General features: G+C 35.0%; 1 protein-coding gene across 9 annotated transcripts in view; it reads left to right on the top strand.

Moving 5' to 3' along the window:
- Nucleotides 1-23,752, top strand: part of LOC133630288 (supervillin-like) — a 138,235-nt gene that overhangs the window by 107,881 nt on the left and 6,602 nt on the right. For 8 of the 9 annotated variants that reach the window (XM_062021818.1, XM_062021817.1, XM_062021816.1 and 5 more), the window contains 13 exons: nucleotides 916-1,052; nucleotides 3,788-3,929; nucleotides 3,998-4,143; nucleotides 5,531-5,706; nucleotides 7,966-8,098; nucleotides 8,161-8,425; nucleotides 10,140-10,294; nucleotides 11,637-11,742; nucleotides 13,799-14,006; nucleotides 18,416-18,549; nucleotides 20,851-20,997; nucleotides 21,693-21,836; nucleotides 22,582-22,694. In XM_062021818.1, the coding sequence (XP_061877802.1) occupies nucleotides 916-1,052; nucleotides 3,788-3,929; nucleotides 3,998-4,143; nucleotides 5,531-5,706; nucleotides 7,966-8,098; nucleotides 8,161-8,425; nucleotides 10,140-10,294; nucleotides 11,637-11,742; nucleotides 13,799-14,006; nucleotides 18,416-18,549; nucleotides 20,851-20,997; nucleotides 21,693-21,836; nucleotides 22,582-22,694 (2,006 nt within the window). The remainder of the gene's footprint in view (nucleotides 1-915; nucleotides 1,053-3,787; nucleotides 3,930-3,997; nucleotides 4,144-5,530; nucleotides 5,707-7,965; nucleotides 8,099-8,160; nucleotides 8,426-10,139; nucleotides 10,295-11,636; nucleotides 11,743-13,798; nucleotides 14,007-18,415; nucleotides 18,550-20,850; nucleotides 20,998-21,692; nucleotides 21,837-22,581; nucleotides 22,695-23,752) is intronic. The other variant, XM_062021815.1, reaches the window with a different exon arrangement.

The following is a 23,752-nucleotide window of genomic DNA, read 5'->3' as shown; positions in this document are numbered from 1 at the left end:
GTGTCCAAAGTAAACATGACTTCTAGAGCGAGGGTGTCCAAAGTAAACATGACTTCTAGAGCGAGGGTGTCCAAAGTAAACATGACTTCTAGAGCGAGGGTGTCCAAAGTAAACATGACTTCTAGAGCGAGGGTGTCCAAAGTAAACATGACTTCTAGAGCGAGGGTGTCCAAAGTAAACATGACTTCTAGAGCGAGGGTGTCCAAAGTAAACATGACTTCTAGAGCGAGGGTGTCCAAAGTAAACATGACTTCTAGAGCGAGGGTGTCCAAAGTAAACATGACTTCTAGAGCGAGGGTGTCCAAAGTAAACATGACTTCTAGAGCGAGGGTGTCCAAAGTAAACATGACTTCTAGAGCGAGGGTGTCCAAAGTAAACATGACTTCTAGAGCGAGGGCGTCCAAAGTAAACATGACTTCTAGAGCGAGGGCGTCCAAAGTAAACATGACTTCTAGAGGGAGGGTGTCCAAAGTAAACATGACTTCTAGAGCGAGGGTGTCCAAAGTAAACATGACTTCTAGAGCGAGGGTGTCCAAAGTAAACATGACTTCTAGAGCGAGGGTGTCCAAAGTAAACATGACTTCTAGAGCGAGGGTGTCCAAAGTAAACATGACTTCTAGAGCGAGGGTGTCCAAAGTAAACATGACTTCTAGAGCGAGGGCGTCCAAAGTAAACATGACTTCTAGAGCGAGGGCGTCCAAAGTAAACATGACTTCTAGAGCGAGGGTGTCCAAAGTAAACATGACTTCTAGAGCGAGGGTGTCCAAAGTAAACATGACTTCTAGAGCGAGGGTGTCCAAAGTAAACATGACTTCTAGAGCGAGGGTGTCCAAAGTAAACATGACTTCTAGAGCGAGGGTGTCCAAAGTAAACATGACTTTGGACACCCTCTAGAAGTCATGTTTACCTGTGCAGGTCGCCGACACGTGCAGACCAGGCTGGTAGAGCCCAGAGCGTCGTCCTTGAACAGCGGCGACTGTTTCCTGCTCATCACGCCGCATCGCTGCTTCGTCTGGACGGGAGAGTTCGCCAACGTCATCGAGAAGAACAAGGTGTGATGTCATTCATTATAGTCTTTTATTCTTCTAATATCATCATTATTTTTTACTATTTTATCATTATAATTATTACAATTCAACATGTTTTTATTACAATTCAACATGTTTTTATTACATTTTAACATGTTTTTTTATTTAAAATGTTTTATTACAATTTAACATGTTTTTTATTTAACGTGTTTTATTACAATTTAACATGTTTTTTATTTAAAATGTTTTATTACAATTTAACATGTTTTTTATTTAACATGTTTTATTACAATGTAACATGTTTTTTATTTAAAATGTTTTATTACAATTTAACATGTTTTTTATTTAACATGTTTTATTACAATTTAACATGTATTTTATTGAACATGTTTTATTACAATTTAACATGTTTTTTATTTAAAATGTTTTATTACAATTTAACATGTTTTTTATTTAACATGTTTTATTACAATTTAACATGTTTTTTTATTGAACATGTTTTATTACAATTTAACATGTTTTTTATTTAACATGTTTTATTACAATTTAACATGTTTTTTATTTAACATGTTTTATTACAATTTAACATGTTTTATTACAATTTAACATGTTTTTTATTGAGCATGTTTTATTACAATTTAACATGTTTTTTATTTAACATGTTTTATTACAATTTAACATGTTTTTTATTGAACATGTTTTATTACAATTTAACATGTTTTTTATTTAAAATGTTTTATTACAATTTAACATGTTTTTATTTAACATGTTTTATTACAATTTAACATGTATTTTATTGAACATGTTTTATTACAATTTAACATGTTTTTATTTAACATGTTTTATTACAATTTAACATGTTTTTATTTAAAATGTTTTATTACAATTTAACATGTTTTTTATTTAACATGTTTTATTACAATTTAACATGTATTTTATTGAACATGTTTTATTACAATTTAACATGTTTTTTATTTAACATGTTTTATTACAATGTAACATGTTTTTTATTGAACATGTTTTATTACAATTTAACATGTTTTTTATTTAACATGTTTTATTACAATTTGACATGTATTTTATTTAACATGTTTTATTAGAATTTAACATGTTTTTTATTGAACATGTTTTATTACAATGTAACATGTTTTTATTGAACATGTTTTATTACAATGTAACATGTTTTTCATTGAACATGTTTTATTACAATGTAACATGTTTTTATTGAACATGTTTTATTACAATTGAACATGTTTTTATTGAACATGTTTTATTACAATGTAACATGTTTTTATTGAACATGTTTTATTACAATGTAACATGTTTTTTATTTAACATGTTTTATTACAATGTAACATGTTTTTATTGAACATGTTTTATTACAATGTAACATGTTTTTTATTGAACATGTTTTATTACAATTGAACATGTTTTTATTGAACATGTTTTATTACAATGTAACATGTTTTTTATTGAACATGTTTTATTACAATGTAACATGTTTTTATTGAACATGTTTTATTACAATGTAACATGTTTTTATTGAACATGTTTTATTACAATGTAACATGTTTTTATTGAACATGTTTTATTACAATGTAACATGTTTTTTATTGAACATGTTTTATTACAATTGAACATGTTTTTATTGAACATGTTTTATTACAATTGAACATGTTTTTATTGAACATGTTTTATTACAATGTAACATGTTTTTATTTAACATGTTTTATTACAATGTAACATGTTTTTATTGAACATGTTTTATTACAATGTAACATGTTTTTTATTGAACATGTTTTATTACAATTGAACATGTTTTTATTGAACATGTTTTATTACAATGTAACATGTTTTTTATTGAACATGTTTTATTACAATTGAACATGTTTTTATTGAACATGTTTTATTACAATGTAACATGTTTTTATTGAACATGTTTTATTACAATTTAACATGTTTTATTACAATTGAACATGTTTTTATTGAACATGTTTTATTACAATGTAACATGTTTTTATTGAACATGTTTTATTACAATGTAACATGTTTTTTATTGAACATATTTTATTACAATTGAACATGTTTTTATTGAACATGTTTTATTACAATTGAACATGTTTTTATTGAACATGTTTTATTACAATGTAACATGTTTTTTATTTAACATGTTTTATTACAATGTAACATGTTTTTATTGAACATGTTTTATTACAATGTAACATGTTTTTATTGAACATGTTTTATTACAATGTAACATGTTTTTATTGAACATGTTTTATTAGAATGTAACATGTTTTTATTGAACATGTTTTATTACAATGTAACATGTTTTTTATTGAACATGTTTTATTACAATTGAACATGTTTTTATTGAACATGTTTTATTACAATTGAACATGTTTTTATTGAACATGTTTTATTACAATGTAACATGTTTTTTATTTAACATGTTTTATTACAATGTAACATGTTTTTATTGAACATGTTTTATTACAATGTAACATGTTTTTTATTGAACATGTTTTATTACAATTGAACATGTTTTTATTGAACATGTTTTATTACAATGTAACATGTTTTTTATTGAACATGTTTTATTACAATTGAACATGTTTTTATTGAACATGTTTTATTACAATGTAACATGTTTTTATTGAACATGTTTTATTACAATTTAACATGTTTTATTACAATTGAACATGTTTTTATTGAACATGTTTTATTACAATGTAACATGTATTTTATTGTGGCTTCAGGCTGCTGAGTTGGCCAACTTCATCCAGAAAAAGAAAGATCTTGGTTGCCGTGCCGACGAGGTCCAGGTGCTGGAAGAAGGCGTGGCCGACCAGGACATGGAGGAGTTCTGGAAGGTTCTGGGAGGGCGAGCGAGTTACCAGGGTAAGACTTTCACACCTCTGACTTGTTGTTATCATCATGCCAAGTGTTCTCCTGCTTTGTGGTGGCAGCGGCGGGAGCGGCGGATGAAGACGATCTGTATGAGGACGCCATGGTGGAGACTAACTGCATCTACAGACTCAGCCTCAACAAGCTGCTGCCAGACCACCTCTTCTGGGCCAGAACACCTGCCACCTCTTTACTGCGGCCTACTGAGGTCACAAACATACACCACACTGTGGCCCGCCCAATGCTTTCAAGTGGCCCACCACATCATTTCATGTTTTTTGCCACATCATTTAATGTGGCCCACCCAATGTTTTAAGGTGGCCCACCACATCATTTCATGTTTTTTGCCACATCATTTAATGTGGCCCACCCAATGTTTTAATGTGGCCCACCACATCATTTCATGTTTTTTGCCACAACATTTAAAGTGGCCCACCACGTCATTTAAAGTTGTCCGCCCAATGTTTTAAATTGGCCCACCACATCATTTCATGTTTTTTGCCACAACATTTAACATGGCCCACCACATCATTTAATTTGGCCTGCCACATAATTTAAGTTTGACGCCATTGAATTTAATTCGGCCCACCACATAATTTAATGGGGACCACCGCCTCATTAACGTGGTTCTCCACATTTAATTCAGCCCACCACATCATTTAAGTTGGCCCACCACCTCATTAATGTGGTCCACCACGTTTAATTCAGCCCACCACATCATTTAATGTGGCCCACCACCTCATTAATGTGGTCCGCCACATCATTTAATTCAGCCCACAACATCATTAATGTGGCCCACCACTTCATTTAATGTGGCCCACCACTTCATTAATGTGGTCTGCCACATCATTTAATTCAGCCCACCACATCATTTAAGGTAGCCCACCACATCATTTAAGTTGGCCTGCCACATCTTTTAAGTTTGCCCGCCATATTATTTAATTCGGCCCACCACATCATTTAAGGTGACCCACCACATCATTAATGTGGTCCGCCACATCATTTAATTCGGCCCGCCTCATCCTTTAATTTGGCCCGCCACATCATGTCATTTAAGTCGGCCCACCACTTCATTTAAAATGGCCCACCACATCATTTGTGTTTCGCCACATAATTTAATTCGGCCCACCACATCATTAATGTGGTCCGCCACATCATTTAATTCAGCCCACCACTTCATTTAATGTGGTTTGCCACACCATTTAATTCGGCCCACCACTTCATTTAATGTGGTTTGCCACACCATTAATGTGGTCTGCCACATCATTTAATTCGGCCCACCACGTCATTTAAGGTGACCCGCCCCATCATTTAATTTGGCCTGCCACACAATTTAAGGTGGCCCGCCACATCATTTAATTTGGCCCACCACTTCATTTAAGGTGGCTCACCTCATTTAATTCGGCCCACCACATTAATGTGGCCCGTCATGTTATTTAATGTAGTCTGTCAGTTTATTTAAAATGGTCCGTCATGTTATTTATTGTGGCCCACAATGTCATTTAAAGTGGTCCTCTGAGGGCAGCCACAAGAACGATGTAAAAAGGTGTGGTCTGGAAGGAGAGGAAGACCTTGACCTGGCCCGCTGTGTCCAGGTTCTGGTGCTGGACTTTGGCAGTGAGATGTACATCTGGCACGGCAAGGAGGTGACCCTGGCACAGAAGAAGGTGGCCTTCCAGCTGGCCAAGCACCTGTGGAATGGCACCTTCGACTACACCAACTGTGACATCAACCCTCTGGACCCTGGAGAATGTAACCCCCGCATACCCAAGTAGGTAACACCACAGGGCTGTAGCCAATGCCATCACCAAGTAGAAAATAAACTATTTACAAATAAAAAAAAACATTTTTCTTCAATTGAAAAAACAATTCTCAAGTGAAAAAAAATAGTAAATAATTTTGAAAAATGCTAATGTTGGCATGCTAACAGCAAGCATGCATCATGTATGAAAATATAGCTCTCTTGAGGTGTATACCTGCAAAAATAGCTAAAAAAAAGATATCATGCTAACGTTAGCATGCCATCAGTCGCATGTGTCAAGTAGCAAAATATGACTATACTTGCAAAATAATACATCAAGTAATAAAAGACTACAAGTAAAAAAACTAATTTTATAAGTAGCTAACATGCTAATGTTGGCATGCTAACAGCAAGCATGCGTCAAATATAGATTCTTGAGGTGTATACCTGCAAAAACAGCTAATAAAAAAGGTAGCATGCTAACGCTAACATGCTAACGTTAGCATGCCATCAGTTGCATGCGTCAAGTAGCAAAATATGACTATACTTGCAAAATAGTACATAAAGTAAAGTAAAAAAAAACTACGAGTAAAAAAACACATTTTCAAAGTAGCTAACATGCTAACGTTGGCATGCTAACAGCAAGCATGCGTCAAATATAGATTCTCGAGGTGTATACCTGCAAAAATAGCTAATAAAAAAGGTAGCATGCTAGCGCTAACATGCCATCAGTTGCATGCGTCAAGTAGCAAAATATGACTGAGTTGTATACTTTCAAAATAAAACATCAAATAAATAAATACAGTTTGATTGAATGAAAAATAGCTTAAAGTAGCTAACAGGCTAACAAGCATAATGAAAGGTAATTATTGAACCGTCACATGTGATGATGTCATGATTGTGATGATGTCATGATGAAAGGTGATCATTGAACAGTCACATGTGATGATGTCATGATGAAAGGTGATCATTGAACAGTCACATGTGATGATGTCACGATTGTGATGATGTCATGATGAAAGGTGATCATTGAACAGTCACATGTGATGATGTCATGATTGTGATGATGTCATCATGAAAGGTGATCATTGAACAGTCACATGTGATGATGTCATGATTGTGATGATGTCATCATGAAAGGTGATCATTGAACAGTCACATGTGATGATGTCATGATTAAAGGTGATCATTGAACGGTCACATGTGATGATGTCATGATGAAAGGTGATCATTGAACAGTCACATGTGATGATGTCACGATTGTGATGATGTCATGATGAAAGGTGATCATTGAACGGTCACATGTGATGATGTCATGATTGTGATGATGTCATGATGAAAGGTGATCATTGAACAGTCACATGTGATGATGTCATGATGAAAGGTGATCATTGAACAGTCACATGTGATGATGTCATGATGAAAGGTGATCATTGAACAGTCACATGTGATGATGTCATGATGAAAGGTGATCATTGAACAGTCACATGTGATGATGTCATCATGAAAGGTGATCATTGAACAGTCACATGTGATGATGTCACGATTGTGATGATGTCATGATGAAAGGTGATCATTGAACAGTCACATGTGATGATGTCATGATGAAAGGTGATCATTGAACAGTCACATGTGATGATGTCATGATGAAAGGTGATCATTGAACAGTCACATGTGATGATGTCATGATGAAAGGTGATCATTGAACGGTCACATGTGATGATGTCATGATGAAAGGTGATCATTGAACAGTCACATGTGATGATGTCATGATGAAAGGTGATCATTGAACAGTCACATGTGATGATGTCATGATGAAAGGTGATCATTGAACGGTCACATGTGATGATGTCACGATTGTGATGTCATGATTGTGATGATGTCATGATGAAAGGTAATTATTGAACAGTCACATGTGATGATGTCATGATGAAAGGTGATCGTTGAACAGTCACATGTGATGATGTCATGATGAAAGGTGATCATTGAACGGTCACATGTGATGATGTCATGATGAAAGGTAATTATTGAACAGTCACATGTGATGATGTCATGATGAAAGGTGATCATTGAACGGTCACATGTGATGATGTCATGATGAAAGGTGATCATTGAACAGTCACATGTGATGATGTCATGATGAAAGGTAATTATTGAACAGTCACATGTGATGATGTCATGATGAAAGGTGATCATTGAACGGTCACATGTGATGATGTCACGATTGTGATGATGTCACGATGGTGATGATGTCATGATGGTGATGATGTCATGATGGTGTGCGTGCAGGAAAGGACGAGGGCGTCCTGACTGGGCGCTGTTTGGCAGAGTGACTCATCACAATGAAACGTCCTTGTTCAAGGAGAAGTTCTTGGACTGGACAGAAGCCACACCCACCATCAGGAGCATCAGCGACCACCAGGTGGCGTGCACGTGTACACGTAGCAACACGCTATGTTAGCGCTCATGTCTTCCTGTCCGCAGCAGCTGACTTCACTCCGCCCTCGCACCTTCCACGCCGCTCGCATGATGGCGCCCGCACGCACCCTGGTGGATGGCGTGGATGTGGGGCGGGGCTACGGGCTGGTGGAGGCGGACGACGGGCGGTGCTACGAGGTGCGCACCTTGGCTGTGGACGTCTGGCACATTCTGGAGTTTGACTACAGCCGCCTGCCGCGCCAAAGCATCGGCCAGTTCCACGAGGGCGACGCCTACGTGGTGAAGTGGAAGTTCATGCTCAGCACCGCAGGTCTGTACCACGCACTTCCTGTCACATAAATGTAACACTTAACCACTTCCTGTCACATAAATGTAACACTTAACCACTTCCTGTCACATAAATGTAACACGTAACCACTTCCTGTCACATAAATGTAACACTTAACCACTTCCTGTCACATAAATGTAACACGTAACCACTTCCTGTCACATAAATGTAACACTTAACCACTTCCTGTCACATAAATGTAACACATAACCACTTCCTGTCACATAAATGTAACACTTAACCACTTCCTGTTACATATATGTACCACATAACCACTTCCTGTGACATAAATGTAACACTTAACCACTTCCTGTCACATAAATGTACCACGTAACCACTTCCTGGGACATAAATGTACCGTTTAACCACTTCCTGTGACACAAATGTAACACTTAACCACTTCCTATGACATAAACGTACCACTTCACCACTTCCTGTGACAAATGTACCACATAACCACTTCCTTTGACATAAATGTACCACGTAACCACTTCCTGTGACAAAAATGTAACACTTAACCACTTCCTGTCACATAAATGTACCACTTCACCACTTCCTGTCACATAAATGTAACACTTAACCACTTCCTGTCACATATATGTACCACATAACCACTTCCTGTCACATAAATGTAACACTTAACCACTTCCTGTGACATAAATGTAACACTTAACCACTTCCTGTCACATAAATGTACCACGTAACCACTTCCTGTGACATAAATGTAACACTTAACCACTTCCTATGACATAAACGTACCACTTAACCACTTCCTGTGACAAATGTACCAGGTAACCACTTCCTGTGACATAAATGTAACACTTAACCACTTCCTGTGACAAATGTACCACGTAACCACTTCCTGTGACATAAATGTACCACGTAACCACTTCCTGTGACATAAACGTACCACTTAACCACTTCCTGTGACATAATTACCACTTTACGACTTCCTGTGACTTAAATTAACCACATAACGACTTCCTGTGAAATAAATGTACCACAGAATTACTTCCTGTGATAATTACTTTTATTTTACCACATAATGACTTGCTGTGACATAAATGTAACACAACAACTTCCTGTGACGTAAATGAACAACATAACCACTTTCTGGGACTTAAATGAACAACATAACCACTTCCTGTGAAATAAATGTACCACATAACGACTTCCTGTGACATAAATGGACCACATAACGACTTCCTGTGACGTAAATGTACTACATAATGACTTCCTGTGATAATTACTTTTATTTTACCACATAATTACTTCCTGTGACATAAATGTAACACAACAACTTCCTGTGATGTAAATGAACCACATAACCACTTCCTGTAACATAAATGTACCACATAATGACTTCCTGTGAGATAAATGTACCACATAATGACTTCCTGTGAAATAAATGAACCACATAACAACTTCCTGTGACATAAATGTACCACATAATGACTTCCTGTGGCATAAATGTACCACATAATGACTTCCTGTGAAATAAATGAACCACATAGCGACTTCCTGTGACATAAATGTACCACATAATGACTTCCTGTGAAATAAATGAACCACATAACGACTTCCTGTGACATAAACGTACCACATAGTGACTTCCTGTGATAATTGCTTTTATTTTACCACGTTTCTGTGACGGTTACCTTTATATAAAAAGTCTTCTTGTTCCCCTTCTTGTCAGTGGGGAAGCATCAGAAACCAGAGCAGAAGAAGACCGCAGGACCCGGGAGAGAGAAGTGCTGCTACTTCTTCTGGCAAGGTCGCAACGCCACCATCAGCGAGAAAGGAACGTCAGCCCTCATGACCTTGGAACTGGACCAGGAAGGAGGAGCTCAGGTAAACAAACATCTTCTCCCGCCGTCTTTTATTTTGACATTTTTAAATGGATTACTGCCAAAACTCTACAAACATACAACAATATTTTTTACTTACGCCCAACAATTCGCAAGTAAAAATTGAAAGTTAAAAAAACATTTCTCAAGTGAAAACTTTTTTTTTTCTTCAATAAAAAAAATATATTTGGGAGTTTTAGAAATAAACTATTTTCTTCAATTAAAAAAAACATTCTTAAAGTTCAAAAAAATTATTCTATTAAAAAACGAAAATCTTTTCATCAAAAAACTATACGCAAGTAAAAAAAAAAAAAAAGGTATTTTCTTTAGTTAATAAAGATTTGCAAGTGAAAAAAACAATTTTCAATTCAAATGATTTTCAAGTTTTAAAAAAACTGTTTTTTTTAGATAAACTATAAACAAGTAAAATTAAAATAAAATATTTAATTAAAAAAACGATTTGCAAGTAAAATAAACAATTTTCTTTAGATAATAAAAACTATAAACAAGTTTAAAAAAATAAATGTTCTTTCATTAAAATGATTTGCAAGAAAAAAAACATTTTTAAATGAAAACTATAAAAAAGTTAAAAAAAAACATTTTTTTTGTAGTTTAAAAAAAGATTATCAGATAAAAAAATCTATTTTATTCAATGAAAGTAATAATTTGCAAGTAAAAAAATAGTTCTTGAATGAAAAAAAATTTTTTTTCAACGAAACAAAACAATTTTCTTCAATTAAAAAACAATTGCAATTAAAAAAAAATCTTAAATTAAAAAAAAAAAAAGATTCGCAAGTAAAAAAATAATAATTTTGTTTAATTAAAAAAACAATTTGCAAGTATAAAAAATGTTCTTCTATTAAAACGATCGCAAGTGAAAAAACATTTTTCTTCAATTTGGAAAACAAATTGCAAGTATAAAACCAAATTTTGGCAAGTATAAAATTTGAACAAGCTCAACCTGTAAGTCAACCTCTCTCTCTTCTCTCCGCCAATTTCCTCCCCACCCTGCTTTTTCTTCTAATTCTGGTGGACGGCACCATGCGCCAATAGCAGTAGCTCTAACTGCCCTAAAATGACTCAGCAGCACCACCTGTTGGAGAATTACAGGTGCTCTGAGTGCAGGTGTGTGGATCAATATTACTGCCTGGACTAAATCCATTTTAGATTGGGGAATATTTTTCCTTTTTAATGGAAGAAAATAGTTTTTATACTTATTAATCCTTTTTGTAGTCCAATAGTTTTTGTACGTGTGCATTGTTGGACTGGAGTAAAAAAAAAGTTTGTGTAGTTTATAGTCAGTCATTTCCCTGTAAAATGTTGACGGTGACTTCCTGCGGCGTCAGATCCAAGTCCAGCAGGGCAAAGAGCCGCCGTGCTTCCTGCAGTGCTTCAGAGGAGGCATGGTGGTCCACGCTGGGAGGAGAGAGGAAGACCAGGAGAACTCACACAGTAAGAGACACAACATTAGGTACACCTACACTGGCTTCCACATGTGGGGGACATTTTCATACTTTCCATTTTCCAAAACCATTCGAGCGCCGCTCAATTTTGGTGCAAGATAAAGGTCCTTTTGGGTCCCAGTCATTAAAGTGCTAAAAAAGAAGTCATCTAGTAATATTTCTTTGACTTTCAACACTTAAATATACATGTTTATTGACCTTTCATAATAATAATAGATGTGATTTGTAAAAAGCACTTTACATTGAGCAAACAACCTCAAAGTGCTACAGTGTATTAAAACAAAAAAGATAATAATAATAAATACAAATAAAAACTAGAACTAGCACGCATATGTCTAAAAAAGAAAAAAGAAAAAAAAACATTTTTTTCCAAAAGAAAACTTCATGACAAAAACACAAAAAGTTAAATATAATTACAAAAATATTTGTCAAAGTGTAACATTTGATGTGAAGTCATTGCAGCTTTAAATAGAATTCATAACAACAATAATTTGGAGTCATTATTTTTTGGAACAATGACAAAAAAAAAAAAAAAATCCAAATAAATATGTCAGGGATCCAAAAAGGTGTCTAAAATTATTTGTTTTACTTTCTACACTTAAATGTTGACACCAGATGACATTCTTGGAGTAACAAAATATTTGACTATGACGCATAAATCCAGTAAAGATAAGCTAAAACGTTAGCATGCTAACAGTTGACGTTTTTGAAGTAACAAAATATTTGACTATAAAGTGAATACTAGCAAACATTTGTTAACCAGCTAGAATTCTAGCAGCTAACATGTGCTAAGTAAAACAATAAGTGTGTACCAGGAAACTAAAATAGGCAAAAAGTTATCATCACTTATTACTGTCAAACATAATAATGAAATGCTAGCAGGCTGATGTCAATAAATAATAACGTGATAATGTCAATAAATAATAATGTGATAATGTCAATAAATAAAAAAGTGATAATGTCAATAAATAATAATGTGATAATGTCAATAAATAATAAAGTGATAATGTCAATAAATAATAATGTGATAATGTCAATAAATAATAAAGTGATAATGTCAATAAATAATGTGATAATGTCAATAAATAATAAAGTGATAATGTCAATAAATAATAATGTGATAATGTCAATAAATAATAAAGTGATAATGTCAATAAATAAAGTGATAATGTCAATAAATAATAATGTGATAATGTCAATAAATAATAAAGTGATAATGTCAATAAATAATAAAGTGATAATGTCAATAAATAATAATGTGATAATGTCAATAAATAATAAAGTGATAATGTCAATAAATAATAATGTGATAATGTCAATAAATAATAAAGTCATAATGTCAATAAATAATAATGTGATAATGTCAATAAATAATAAAGTGATAATGTCAATAAATAATAATGTGATAATGTCAATAAATAATAAAGTGATAATGTCAATAAATAATAATGTGATAATGTCAATAAATAATAAAGTGATAATGTCAATAAATAAAGTGATAATGTCAATAAATAATAAAGTGATAATGTCAATAAATAAAGTGATAATGTCAATAAATAATAATGTGATAATGTCAATAAATAATAAAGTGATAATGTCAATAAATAATAATGTGATAATGTCAATAAATAATAAAGTGATAATGTCAATAAATAATAATGTGATAATGTCAATAAATAATAAAGTGATGATGTCAATAAATAATAATGTGATAATGTCAATAAATAATAAAGTGATAATGTCAATAAATAATAATGTGATAATGTCAATAAATAATAATGTGATAATGTCAATAAATAATAAAGTGATAATGTCAATAAATAATAATGTGATAATGTCAATAAATAATAAATTGATGTCAATAAATAATAATGTGATAATGTCAATAAATAATAAAGTGATAATGTCAATAAATAATAATGTGATAATGTCAATAAATAATAAAGTGATAATGTCAATAAATAATAAAGTGATAATGTCAATAAATAATAAAGTGATAATGTCAATAAACACAAATGTAGTTGAAATGATGTGATTGTGTGCAGGTGATGTGCGGCTGTACTGTGTGAGAGGGGAGGAGGAGCTAGAGAGCCACCTGGTGGAGGTGGTGTGTCACTGCAGCAGTCTGCGCTCCAGAGCCTCCATGTTGTTGCTCAACATCCAGCTGGCCAACATCCACCTGTGGCACGGCTGTAAGAGCCTCCAGCACACCCGCCTGGTAGCTAACATGGCCGCCAGCAGGATACAGCAACTGTAAGCAAGACAGGAAGTTGGCACCTAGGAGACAGGAAGTGTGTGGAGTTGTTCTCTAGGAGACAGGAAGTGTGTGGAGTTGTCCTCTAGAAGATAGGAAGTGTGTGTAGTCGTCCTCTAGTAGACAGGAAGTGTGTGTAGTTGTCTTCTAGGAGACAGGAAGTGTGTGGAGTTGTTCTCTAGGAGACAGGAAGTGTGTGTATTTGTCCTCTAGGAGACAGGAAGTGTGTGTAGTCGTCCTCTAGGAGACAGGAAGTGTGTGTAGTTGTCTTCTAGGAGACAGGAAGTGTGTGGAGTTGTCCTCTAGGAGACAGGAAGTGTGTGGAGTTGTCCTCTAGGAGACAGGAAGTGTGTGTAGTTGTCCTCTAGGAGACAGGAAGTGTGTGTAGTTGTCTTCTAGGAGACAGGAAGTGTGTGGAGTTGTCCTCTAGGAGACAGGAAGTGTGTGGAGTTGTCCTCTAGGAGACAGGAAGTGTGTGTAGTCGTCCTCTAGTAGACAGGAAGTGTGTGTAGTTGTCCTCTAGGAGACAGGAAGTGTGTGTAGTTGTCCTCTAGGAGACAGGAAGTGTGTGGAGTTGTCCTCTAGGAGACAGGAAGTGTGTGTAGTTGTCCTCTAGTAGACAGGAAATGTGTGTAGTTGTCCTCTAGTAGACAGGAAGTGTGTGTAGTTGTCCTTTAGGAGACAGGACGTGTGTGTAGTTGTCCTTTAGGAGACAGGGAGTGTGTGTAGTTGTCCTCTAGGAGACAGGAAGTGTGTGTATTTGTCCTCTAGTAGACAGGAAGTGTGTGTAGTTGTCCTTTAGTAGACAGGAAGTGTGTGTATTTGTCCTCTAGGAGACAGGAAGTGTGTGTAGTTGTCCTCTAGTAGACAGGAAGTGTGTGTAGTTGTCCTCTAGAAGATAGGAAGTGTGTGTAGTTGTCCTCTAGTAGATAGGAAATGTGTGTAGTTGTCCTCTAGTAGACAGGAAGTGTGTGTAGTTGTCCTCTAGGAGACAGGAAGTGTGTGTAGTTGTCCTTTAGGAGACAGGGAGTGTGTGTAGTTGTCCTCTAGGAGACAGGAAGTGTGTGTATTTGTCCTCTAGTAGACAGGAAGTGTGTGTAGTTGTCCTCTAGTAGACAGGAAGTGTGTGTATTTGTCCTCTAGGAGACAGGAAGTCTGTGTAGTTGTCCTCTAGTAGACAGGAAGTGTGTGTAGTTGTCCTCTAGAAGATAGGAAGTGTGTGTAGTTGTTCTCTAGGAGACAGGAAGTGTGTGGAGTTGTCCTCTAGGAGACAGGAAGTGTGTGTAGTTGTCCTCTAGGAGACAGGAAGTGTGTGTAGTTGTCTTCTAGGAGACAGGAAGTGTGTGGAGTTGTCCTCTAGGAGACAGGAAGTGTGTGGAGTTGTCCTCTAGGAGACATGAAGTGTGTGTAGTCGTCCTCTAGTAGACAGGAAGTGTGTGTAGTTGTCCTCTAGGAGACAGGAAGTGTGTGTAGTTGTCCTCTAGGAGACAGGAAGTGTGTGGAGTTGTCCTCTAGGAGACAGGAAGTGTGTGTAGTTGTCCTCTAGTAGACAGGAAATGTGTGTAGTTGTCCTCTAGTAGACAGGAAGTGTGTGTAGTTGTCCTTTAGGAGACAGGAAGTGTGTGTAGTTGTCCTTTAGGAGACAGGGAGTGTGTGTAGTTGTCCTCTAGGAGACAGGAAGTGTGTGTATTTGTCCTCTAGTAGACAGGAAGTGTGTGTAGTTGTCCTCTAGTAGACAGGAAGTGTGTGTATTTGTCCTCTAGGAGACAGGAAGTGTGTGTAGTTGTCCTCTAGTAGACAGGAAGTGTGTGTAGTTGTCCTCTAGAAGATAGGAAGTGTGTGTAGTTGTTCTCTAGGAGACAGGAAGTGTGTGGAGTTGTCCTCTAGAAGATAGGAAGTGTGTGTAGTTGTTCTCTAGGAGACAGGAAGTGTGTGTAGTCGTCCTCTAGTAGACAGGAAGTGTGTGTAGTTGTCCTCTAGGAGACAGGAAGTGTGTGTATCTGTCCTCTAGGAGACAGGAAGTGTGTGTAGTTGTCCTGTAGGAGACAGGAAGTGTGTGTAGTTGTGTAAACAACACTTTTTGTGTAGTTGTATCATTGTGTAACAACACTTGTTGTGTAGTTGTCCCCTAGAAGCAGGAAGTTTGTATCATTGTATAAACAACATATGTGTAGTTGTATCATTGTGTAACAAGTATTGTGTAGTTGTTTTGTAGAAGCAGGAAGTTTGTATCATTGTGTAAACAACAGTCGTTGTGTAGTTGTATCATTGTGTAAACAACACTTTGTGTAGTTGTCCTCTAGAAGCAGGAAGTTTGTATTATTGTGTAACAAGTGTTGTGTAGTTTGCCTCTAGAAGCAGGAAGTTTGTATCATTGTGTAACAAGTGTTGTGTAGTTGTCCTGTAGAAGCAGGAAGTTTGTATCATTGTATAAACACTCATTGTCTAGTTGTATCATTGTGTAACAAGAGTTGTGTAGTTGTCCTCTAGAAGCAGGAAGTTTGTATCATTGTGTAACAAGTGTTGTGTAGTTGTCCTGTAGAAGCAGGAAGTTTGTATCAGTGTATAAACAACACTCGTCGTCTAGTTGTATCATTGTGTAACAACAAGTGTTGTGTAGTTGTCCTCTAGAAGCAGGACGTTTGTACCATTGTGTGTAACAACACAAGTGTAGTTGTATCATTGTGTGTAAGAACACATGTTGTGTAGTTGTCCACTAGAAGTAGGAAGTTTGTAGCATTGTGTAACAACACAAGTGTAGTTGTATCATTGTGTGTAAGAAGACATGTTGTGTGGTTGTCCACTAGAAGCAGGAAGTTTGTATCATTGTGTGTAACAACACAAGTGTAGTTGTATCATTGTGTGTAAGAAGAAGACAGGTTGTGTGTAAGAAGAAGACATGTTGTGTGTAAGAAGACATGTTGTGTAGTTGTATCATTGTGTGTAAGAAGAAGACATGTTGTGTAGTTGTATCATTGTGTGTAAGAAGACATGTTGTATCATTGTGTGTAAGAAGAAGACATGTTGTGTAGTTGTATCATGTTGTGTAAGGAGAAGACATGTTGTGTGTTGTGTAGTTGTATCATGTTGTGTAAGAAGAAAACATGTTGTGTAGTTGTATCATGTTGTGTAAGAAGAAGACACGTTGTGTAGTTGTATCATTGTGTAAGAAGAAGACATGTTGTGTAGTTGTATCATTGTGTGTAAGAAGACATGTTGTGTAGTTGTATCATGTTGTGTAAGAAGACATGTTGTGTAGTTGTATCATGTTGTGTAAGAAGAAGACATGTGTAGTTGTATCATGGTGTGTAAGAAGAAGACATGTATCATTGTGTGTAAGAAGAAGACATGTTGTGTAGTTGAATCATGTTGTGTAAGAAGAAGACATGTTGTGTAGTTGTATCATGTTGTGTAAGAAGAAGACATGTTGTATCATGTTGTGTAAGAAGAAGACATGTTGTGTAGTTGTATCATTGTGTGTAAGAAGACATGTTGTGTGGTTGTCCACTAGAAGCAGGAAGTTTGTATCATTGTGTGTAACAACACAAGTGTAGTTGTATCATTGTGTGTAAGAAGAAGACAGGTTGTGTGTAAGAAGAAGACATGTTGTGTGTAAGAAGACATGTTGTGTAGTTGTATCATTGTGTGTAAGAAGAAGACATGTTGTGTAGTTGTATCATTGTGTGTAAGAAGACATGTTGTATCATTGTGTGTAAGAAGAAGACATGTTGTGTAGTTGTATCATGTTGTGTAAGGAGAAGACATGTTGTGTGTTGTGTAGTTGTATCATGTTGTGTAAGAAGAAAACATGTTGTGTAGTTGTATCATGTTGTGTAAGAAGAAGACACGTTGTGTAGTTGTATCATTGTGTAAGAAGAAGACATGTTGTGTAGTTGTATCATTGTGTGTAAGAAGAAGACATGTTGTGTAGTAGTATCATGTTGTGTAAGAAGACATGTTGTGTAGTTGTATCATGTTGTGTAAGAAGAAGACATGTTGTGTAGTTGTATCATGTTGTGTAAGAAGAAGACATGTTGTGTGTTGTGTAGTTGTATCATGTTATGTAAGAAGAAGACATGTTGTGTAGTTGTATCATGTTGTGTAAGAAGAAGACATGTTGTGTGTTGTGTAGTTGTATCATGTTGTGTAAGAAGAAGACATGTTGTGTGTTGTGTAGTTGTATCATGTTGTGTAAGAAAAAGACATGTGTAGTTGTATCATGTTGTGTAAGAAGAAGACATGTTGTGTGTTGTGTAGTTGTATCATGTTGTGTAAGAAGAAGACATGTTGTGGGTTGTGTAGTTGTATCATGTTGTGTAAGAAGAAGACATGTTGTGTAGTTGTATCATGTTGTGTAAGAAGAAGACATGTTGTATCATGTTGTGTAAAAAGAAGACATGTTGTGTAGTTGTCCCCTAGAAGCAGGACTACACAACAGCAGTCAAGTCAACATCCAACAAGTTGAAGAAGGAAAAGAAGATTGTGACTTCTGGAAGGTTCTTGGGGGGCGGGACAGGAAGTCATATGACTGCATGCTGCAAGGTGTGTCACGCTACACTTCCATCACACCTTTCAAAGTAAAAGTCATATGACTGCATGCTGCAAGGTGTGTCGCGCTACACTTCCATCACACCTTTCAAAGTAAAAGTCATATGACTGCATGCTGCAAGGTGTGTCACGCTACACTTCCATCACACCTTTCAAAGTAAAAGTCATATGACTGCATGCTGCAAGGTGTGTCACGCTACACTTCCATCACACCTTTCAAAGTAAAAGGAGCAAACATTTATTACATATTTTAAGTAAATATACCACATGTATTACACATTGCAAAGTACAAGTGGTGCACATTTATTACATTTTTTAAGACATTAAATATTTTAATGGAAAACTAGCACACATTACACCTTTCAAAGTAAAAGTACCGCACTTTACATATTTCAAAGTAAAAACAAACACATTTATTTCAAGTCAAAGTAGAACACAACACTTTTCAAAGTAAAAATAACACATTTATTACACATTTTTAGGGTAAAAGTCATAGACTTTTATTACACATTTCAAAGTAAAGGTAGTGCACATTAAAGTAAAACTAAAACACATTGATTACCTTTCAGGATAAAAGTAGTAAATGTATTACATCTTTTTAAGTAAAACAATCACATTTACCTCTTTCAAAATAAAAACATCACAGATTTACATATTTCAAAATAAAATCACACATTAACATCTTTCAAAATAAAATCACACATTTATCTTTCAAAATAAAAATATCACACAATTACATCTTTCAAAATAAAAACATCACACATTAACTTCTTTCAAAATAAAAACATCACACATTAACTTTTTTCAAAATAACATCACACATTTACATCTTTCAAAATAAAAATATCACATTTACATCTTTCAAAATAAAAATATCACATTTACATCTTTCAAAATAAAAACATCACAGATTTACATATTTCAAAATAAAATCACACATTAACATCTGTCAAAATAAAATCACACATTTATCTTTCAAAATAAAAATATCACACAATTACATCTTTCAAAATAATAACATCACACATTTATCTTTCAAAATAAAAACATTACACATTTACATCATTCAAAATAAAAACATCACACATTTACATCTTTCAAAATAAAAACATCACATATTTACATCTTTCAAAATAAAAACAACACACGTTTACATCTTTCAAAATAAAAACATCACATATTTACATCTTTCAAAATAAAAACAACAGACATTTACATCTTTCAAAATAAAAATATCACATTTACATCTTTCAAAATAAAAACATTACACAATATTACATGTTTCTAAGTAGAAGCAGCACCATGTATTGCATCTTTCAAAGTAAAAGTAGCACACATTTTAATCTGTCAAAGTAAAAATATCACACATTTACATCTTTCAAAATAAAAAGCAGCAGCCATGTATTGCATCTTTCAAAGTAAAAGTAGGACAGCTTTATATTTTCCACAGCTTTATATTTTTCAAAATAAAAGCAGCACACATTTTAACCTCTCAAAGTAAAAGTAGCACACATTTAAATCTTTCAAAAAAAAATCACATATTTACATCTTTCAAAATAAAAACCCACAATATTACCTGTTTCAAAATAAAAGCTGCACCCATGTATTGCATCTTTCAAAGTAAAAGTAGCAGCAATCTTTCAAAGTAAAAGTAGCACACATTTGAATCTTTCAAAGTAAAAATATCACACATTTACATCTTTCAAAATAAAAACATTACACAATATTACATGTTTCTAAGTAGAAGCAGCACCATGTATTGCATCTTTCAAAGTAAAAGTAGCACACATTTTAATCTTTCAAAATAAAAATATCACACATTTACGTCTTTCAAAATAAAAACATCACAGCTTCATATTTTTCAAAGTAAAAGCAGCACACATTAAAATCTTTCAAAGTAAAAATATCACACATTTAAATCTTTCAAAATAAAACCCCACAATATTACATGTTTCAATATAAAAACAGCCCACAATATTATGTGTTTCAAAATAAAAGCAGCACCCATGTATTGCATCTGTCAAAGTAAAAGTAGCACACATTTTAATCTTTCAAAGTAAAAACATCACACATTTCAATCTTTCAAAATAAAAACATTTCACAATATTCCATGTTTCAAAGTAAAAGTAGTCCACATTTTAATCTTTCAAAATAAAACCATTACACATGTTTCAAAGTAAAAACTGGAGGTGTTTGTGCAAGTACATGAAGTGTAGATCAAATACTTCCAGATGACAAATGAAGTCTGAGGAACACAAAAAGTTCTCTGGCTGATGTGTGACCTTTGACCCTCAGACCCCGGCAGGTTCAACTTCACTCCTGGACTTTTCCACCTGAGCAGCAGCTCAGGAGACTTTGCTGCTGTGGACCTGACCAGAGAGTCCAGCAGGGTCCAGCCTATGCCCTTCTTGCAGGAAGACCTGTACTCTGTGGACCAGCCAGGTACTGACCATCACACTTCAACATGTCTAACATGCAGTACATGAGAGTACTGACCATCACACTTCAACATGTCTAACATGCAGTACATGAGAGTACTGACCATCACACTTCAACATGTCTAACATGCAGTACATGAGAGTACTGACCATCACACTTCAACATGTCTAACATGCAGTACATGAGAGTACTGACCATCACACTTCAACATGTCTAACATGCAGTACATGAGACTACTGACCATCACACTTCAACATGTCTAACATGCAGTACATGAGAGTACTTAGTATGTGTAAGATGAGAGTACATGAGTGTACTTAGTATGTGTAAGATGAGAGTACATGAGAGTACTTAGTATGTGTAAGATGAGAGTACTAGATGAGAGTACTTAGTATGTGTAAGATGAGAGTACATGAGAGTACTTAGTATGTGTAAGATGAGAGTACATGAGAGTACTTACTATGTGTAAGATGAGAGTACTAGATGAGAGTACTTAGTATGTGTAAGATGAGAGTACTAGATGAGAGTACTTAGTATGTGTAAGATGAGAGTACTAGATGAGAGTACTTAGTATGTGTAAGATGAGAGTACTAGATGAGAGTACTTAGTATGTGTAAGATGAGAGTACTAGATGAGAGTACTTAGTATGTGTAAGATGAGAGTACTAGATGAGAGTACTTAGTAAGTGTGCTCCTCAGCTTTGTTCCTAGTAGACAACCACCATGAGGTCTACTTGTGGCAAGGCTGCTGGCCTCAGGACTGTGAAAGAACTGGATCTGCACTTCAGCACTGGGACCTGGACAGGAAGTGTGCCATGGAGACTGTGCTGCACTACTCTACAGGTACTACATTCAAGTAGTAGTACTACTCTACAGGTACTACAGTCAAGTAGTAGTACTACATTCAAGTAGTAGTACTACTCTACAGGTACTACAGTCAAGTAGTAGTACTACATTCAAGTAGTATTACTACTGTACAAGTACTGCATTGTAGTATTAGTACTACTGTAATTAATTATTAGTACTACTGTAATGATGTATTAGTACTACTTTGATGAAGTATTAGTACTACTGTAATGATGTATTAGTACTACTTTGATGAAGTATTATTACTACTGTGATGAATTATTAGTACTACTGAAATGATGTATTAGTACTAGTGTGATGAAGTATTAGTACTAGTGTAATGAAGTATTAGTACTAGTGTCATGAAGTATTAGTACCAGTGTGATGAAGTATTAGTACTAGTGTAATGAAGTATTAGTACCAGTGTAATGAAGTATTAGTACTAGTGTCATGAAGTATTAGTACCAGTGTGATGAAGTATTAGTACTAGTGTAATGAAGTATTAGTACTAGTGTCATGAAGTATTAGTACTAGTGTAATGAAGTATTAGTACTAGTGTCATGAAGTATTAGTACTAGTGTAATGAAGTATTAGTACTAGTGTCATGAAGTATTAGTACTAGTGTAATGAAGTATTAGTACTAGTGTCATGAAGTATTAGTACTAGTGTAATGAAGTATTAGTACTAGTGTCATGAAGTATTAGTACTAGTGTAATGAAGTATAATGTATTGTATTTCCCAGCTAAGAATCCTACAAGACCTCCTAAGTCGTACTTGATCCACTCTGGTCTGGAACCTTTGACCTTCACCAACATCTTTCCTACCTGGGAACTACCTCATGACATCACACTACAGGTGTGTGTCTGTGTGTGTGTCTGTGTGTGTGATGACATCATCGCTTACTCAGTCATACACACTACTGTATACAACTCTACACACTAATAATGTACACACACTATGCTACACAACAATACACACACTCCTCTAAACACTCTATGGTACACAACTCTACACACAATGTACACACACTACTGTACATACACTACTGTATACAACTCTACACACAATGTACACACACTACTGTACATACACTACTGTATACAACTCTACACACAATGTACACACACTACTGTACATACACTACTGTATACAACTCTACACACAATGTACACACACTACTGTACATACACTACTGTACACAACTCTACACACAATGTACACACACTACTGTACATACACTACTGTATACAACTCTACACACGATGTACACACACTACTGTACATACACTACTGTATACAACTCTACACACAATGTACACACACTACTGTACATACACTACTGTATACAACTTTACACACAATGTACACACACTACTGTACATACACTACTGTATACAACTCTACACACAATGTACACACACTACTGTATACACACTACTGTATACAACTCTACACACGATGTACACACACTACTGTACATACACTACTGTATACAACTCTACACACAATGTACACACACTACTGTACATACACTACTGTATACAACTTTACACACAATGTACACACACTACTGTACATACACTACTGTATACAACTCTACACACAATGTACACACACTACTGTACATACACTACTGTATACAACTCTACACACGATGTACACACACTACTGTACATACACTACTGTATACAACTCTACACACAATGTACACACACTACTGTACATACACTACTGTATACAACTTTACACACAATGTACACACACTACTGTACATACACTACTGTATACAACTCTACACACAATGTACACACACTACTGTACATACACTACTGTATACAACTTTACACACAATGTACACACACTACTGTACATACACTACTGTATACAACTCTACACACAATGTACACACACTA

The sequence above is a fragment of the Entelurus aequoreus genome, linkage group LG15 (genome assembly GCF_033978785.1).
Source record: "Entelurus aequoreus isolate RoL-2023_Sb linkage group LG15, RoL_Eaeq_v1.1, whole genome shotgun sequence".
Taxonomy (NCBI): domain Eukaryota; kingdom Metazoa; phylum Chordata; class Actinopteri; order Syngnathiformes; family Syngnathidae; genus Entelurus; species Entelurus aequoreus.
Note: the sequence above shows the minus strand (reverse complement) of the source record. Positions and strands in the feature narration are given on the sequence as shown.